We start from the raw sequence: 4,497 nt of genomic DNA on the forward strand, positions 1-4,497 counted from the left end.
AAATGTTTCATCAAAGCCAGCAAGTCGGGAAACAGTTTCAGTCTTCCTGTAGCAATTCTAAAACAATAAAGTTTACAAATTCTAAAACAATAAAGCACACTCAAAACTGGTGAAAGGAAATTAATTCATTCCTCTTTATCCACAAAGCAGGCATGGAACGCAGCAACAACGGCTTTCCTACAGATGATCCCCAACACCAGGGCGGAGAAATCTTGTTTACAGGTCAGAGGCAGTTCTGTCTCCACTGCCTGTTCAGGTGTCACTCTCTCTGAAGGCTCCTCAAGAGCATAGTGTGACTGCAGTCTCAGTTGTTTCTGCTACCATGGCCTGCTGACTGCCAATACAAGTGACATATCGGAGTAAAACTGTCTGCAGTAACACCGAGACATTAATTAGAAAATGTGTGAATGGATACCTGCGTTGTATATACCACCAAAGACCTCTAGTCTTCTAATGGAATGGCTTCCTTTTCTTCTCTAACCTTCAGATTCTCCTTTTCTCTACTGTTACAAAAAAGGGAAGGAAAAAAAGAAAAAAAAAAGCCCAAATTAGCATCAGATATCCTGAGCAGCAGAGTCATGTTCTGAGTTACATTTAACATATATAACATATAACAAGAAGTTGTATGATAAGATAATAAGCATGCTACATATGTGGTGACCACAGTGTCAGGTTAGCTACACAGATACATCTGACCAGCCTTCCCAGAAGCCTTCCTCTCTCTCCTCAGTCCTTACAGTTCAGTGTCTGCCACCTTGATCTTCTCTTGCGCTTTCTTCCGACGGTGCCGACAGATGATCACGGCTGTCACCACAATGATCATCAGAACACAGGCGGACCCAATGGCCACCAGCAGGAAGTGGATTTCTGAGAAATGCACTGTGCAGAGAGAAAAAGATAAATGAACAAGAGAGACACGCAGGGGGCTCCTGCTGTGAGGCTGGGAACCTGTATCCAAGAATCTAACTTTTCCTCAGGCTCCTTTTTTCCTTGTATCCATTTAACCTCATGCATTCCCTTTATAATCCCATTTCTTCCATATGTTTTCCCAAACGTGGAGGAAGACCCACCAACGCTTCGCACTGGCTAAACCCACGCGACCTCTGGTGGGATTCTTGGCCTCACCTTTCTGCACGACTCTGAGTCGCACTTCACCAATCGCGCCATGAAAATCTGGTGGGTTCATCACCTGGCAGGTGAACGTCCCGTTGTCGGTGGGCTGCAAATTCCAGATAATGATGGAAGCATCATTACGCTCAATATTCCCATCCCAGGTGACTCGCTCTTTAAACCGCCCAGCGGGAGGCTTGTAGGGCTCCTTCAGGTAATAAAGTACCTACAAGGCTGCCACTCCTCCACACTGGGCAGCCTTTGCGACGGAAGCAGCATGTGGAAGTGGCGTGGCTCCGGCTGAGGCACGTGGCCCCATTGCTCAGATGAACTCTGAGGACATTTCAGATGCACAGCCGCGCTTGCCCGTGCCCACGCCTGGAATTCTCCCAGTCACTGGGCTTACCCAGTGCTGGGCCTTGGGACTGGTCTGTTTGGGCAAGCGTGCATCCGTGAAACGGGAGCGTAAAGGTCTCACTCACTGGCTCATGAGAGCTCAGGTCCTCGGGCTGGAAGTTCCAGGTCACCGACAGCTCCTGGCTGACAGGGCTGCTGCTGGAAAAGGTGCATTTCAACCTCAGGTTAGTGCCGTTCACAGCGTCCACCTCCTTGGAAGTGTAAACTTCCACAGCTCCAGCGGGCCACAGTGCTGCGGGGAAAACAGCAGGGATTAGAGGTAAAGACAACTACTGTCTAGGAGCCAGCTCATCACTTCTCCTTATCGGCATTTAGTCTGTGCAGGAGCCTGCCTTATCTGTCCTGCCAATGTTTAACCTGACACACAGATGTAATTACTGCGGGGGGGTGATCCTGCGTATGCAGAATCCAGGAGATCCCCTGTGCTTCGAGGAGATTGTCAGTCGATAGGCACGCTGCACAGTGCTGGTTTCATGGGAGGTTGCACTCATCTGAACTGCCAGTACAGGGCTTTCTTTGTAGTTCTGCATAGTTAAACACTTACAGACCTGATAACTGGCTGAGAGAGGCCCCCTGAGAAGGACTTGCCTATAGGGACAACAGGCTTTGTTTTGGGGGGAGATGTGTCTCTGCAGGCATGAGCAAACTTGACATCTAGGAGATACAATGCTGTTGTAAATGCCACCCCTCCTGAAAGCTGCACTTGCTCCTGACTGCTACTAATGGAACTTCTCTTGTGCTGGTCCTGGTCACATTTTCACAAGTGATTACACTACTGCACTCAATTCCCCAGGCAGATTTCTTCAGAAAAGCTGTGTTGCCCTCGCAAGTAGGACTGCTGAGCGCCAATAAACAGTTTCTATTTCCATGCTAGAACCTTCCTTTCATACACTTTGAATTCTCAGCCTCAGTGTCATACACACCGTGGTTAAAACTGCTCTTTTTGATGTACCAAGTGCCTGTTAGAAGGTTAATAGCCCAGCTGGACAGCTATAGTCAAATGAACTCCGGCTGAGGAACTCTACAGGAAATCCTCAAGGTAAATCTGTAAGCATTTGTTTGTCAAAGAAACATCCTCTGTTAACCAAACCACCACAGCTGCACTCTGAAAATAAGCTAGCATCCAGTAAGACTACCCTGAAGGAGAGACAAGCAGCAAGAGACAGAGCATCAAGACACAGAAAGAAGAAAAATGAAAAATAGGAAACCCAAAGGCTTGCTGGTGAAGGTGCCTCTCATGCCTGAGCCCTAGCTGTCCTCTGCCTTGCCCTGCCATTCAAGTCGCATCAGTCTGGCAGATCAGTGCTACCAAAGCGGTGCTGCTGTGAGTTCTTGCTTTTTTTCCACACAATCACTGTGTTTCTTGCCAGTCCGCTTTAGCTCCCTGAGTTAGGGGCTTAGTTTTCACAAAACAGCAGTGCTGAGCCAAAAACCTTGCTGCTGCTGAAAGGGACAGTCCTCCCTCTTCTGATCATGTGCTCCCATTAGTTTCCCTCTTACTCACTGATCAAACAAACCCAGCAGAAAAATAAAATATTAATAATTTCCTGTTACTTTAAGAAAATGAGTTGCCTCACCCTAGCGTGATTCAAGCAAAAAAAAGCTTATCTGGGGTTGCAAAATATAACTTCATAATAAAGATGATCAATACATTTACTGTTTTTGAAAATAATTTATAACCAAAGACTTCCTTGACAAATTATTTTTTTTTCCTTAAAGGAGAAAATACTTGAAATGCCAAAACCCTGGAGGTGTTCACATTTGAAAAACTTCATTGGCAGAGATCATGTTTCTCATCCAAAGATTTGGTGCCAAATCTTTTCATCTAAAACTCCTTTATAAGAACAACTGTGGGAAAGAAGTGTAAAATACTTTTTTTCAAGACAGATTATCATGTGCTGATGGATTTGGGAAGGGAGGACAAGGTGGTCTTAGCTTCCAGCCCTACCGATACAAACCACCGAAAATTCAAGGCAGGTTATTGTCGCTCTGGGTGAAGGATCTAAACCCAGCGCTGTTTAACAATCTCCGATTGTCTAGTAACAAAGATAGTGAAAAAAACACCCAGGAGTAAAGTCCAGATTCCTGGCAGGAGAGAAAAAGATGCGTAACCAGAGCTCAGAATGAGATCAGTGTTCTTCTTCCGCTTGAACACACCTAAACCTGTTTGTCGAAGAAACTCAATCACTTCGTGCCACTTCCAGTGAACCCCGGACGAAAGAATCGCAGAAATCATCCACAACAAGTAGTCGAGACTCCTGGAAAGTCACTGCCTTAATGAGGATGATAATTAAGGAATCAGAAAAGGAAAGTGAAGATGGCAAGAGAGGGCCAGGTTTCCTTACCTCGGAGCTGCACCCCCAGGAAGAGCACAGCACCCAGCCAGCTGGGGCCATGCATCGGGAAGACAAGTCCGTGCTGCACAGGTTGAGCAGTGCCAGAAAGAGAAACTTGTTCCAGGTTCTCAATAACTGGGTGAAAGATGAGTTTCTCAAAGCCTTCCCAGCAGGGCAAATTCCTTTCTCGCAGCTTAGCCTATGAGTACTCACTCCTTCCTTCTTCACCGAGTCGGAGAGCACTCCTGCCCTTCCCCTGAAAGGCGAGGTGCAGCCAGCCCAGCTCACCTCTGTCTGTAAAACGGGGATTTTCGAGGTGAGATTAGTTTCTTCTCCCTCCCGTATTCCTTCGCTCTTTTGTGTTGCAATCATCCCTCCTCCCAGCCTCCACCTGAAACCACTCCCCTCTTGGGGGAGGTAATTTAGGTCTTAAAAGAAAATTTGCCTGAAGGTGTTTATCGATAGCCTGAAGGAACGAGGGCCGTTTGTTTGGCAAAAACCTGCAAAAAATCCAGAGAAAAACAACCCCAAACAGACAGTCCACAGCAGCAGTGTGGGCACACATCCAGAACATGGGAATTTCCTACTGCAACACAGATAGCTACAGTAAAATTCAGTGATCATTATAATGTTA

At 46.6% G+C, this 4,497-nt stretch overlaps 1 protein-coding gene across 1 annotated transcript; it reads right to left on the bottom strand.

The window, feature by feature from the left end:
• Positions 1 to 442: 442 nt before the first annotated feature.
• Positions 443 to 3,927, bottom strand: MPZL2 (myelin protein zero-like 2). The gene is made up of 5 exons (XM_010074633.1): positions 3,873 to 3,927; positions 1,593 to 1,759; positions 1,126 to 1,336; positions 738 to 879; positions 443 to 503 (listed from the first exon to the last, which is right to left on the bottom strand). Exons 1-5 carry the CDS (start codon positions 3,925 to 3,927, stop codon positions 443 to 445), a joined length of 636 nt encoding a protein of 211 aa, XP_010072935.1.
• Between the last annotated feature and the right edge of the window lie 570 nt (positions 3,928 to 4,497).

This window comes from Pterocles gutturalis, unplaced genomic scaffold (genome assembly GCF_000699245.1).
Source record: "Pterocles gutturalis isolate BGI_N339 unplaced genomic scaffold, ASM69924v1 scaffold31962, whole genome shotgun sequence".
NCBI classification, from domain to species: Eukaryota; Metazoa; Chordata; class Aves; order Pterocliformes; family Pteroclidae; genus Pterocles; species Pterocles gutturalis.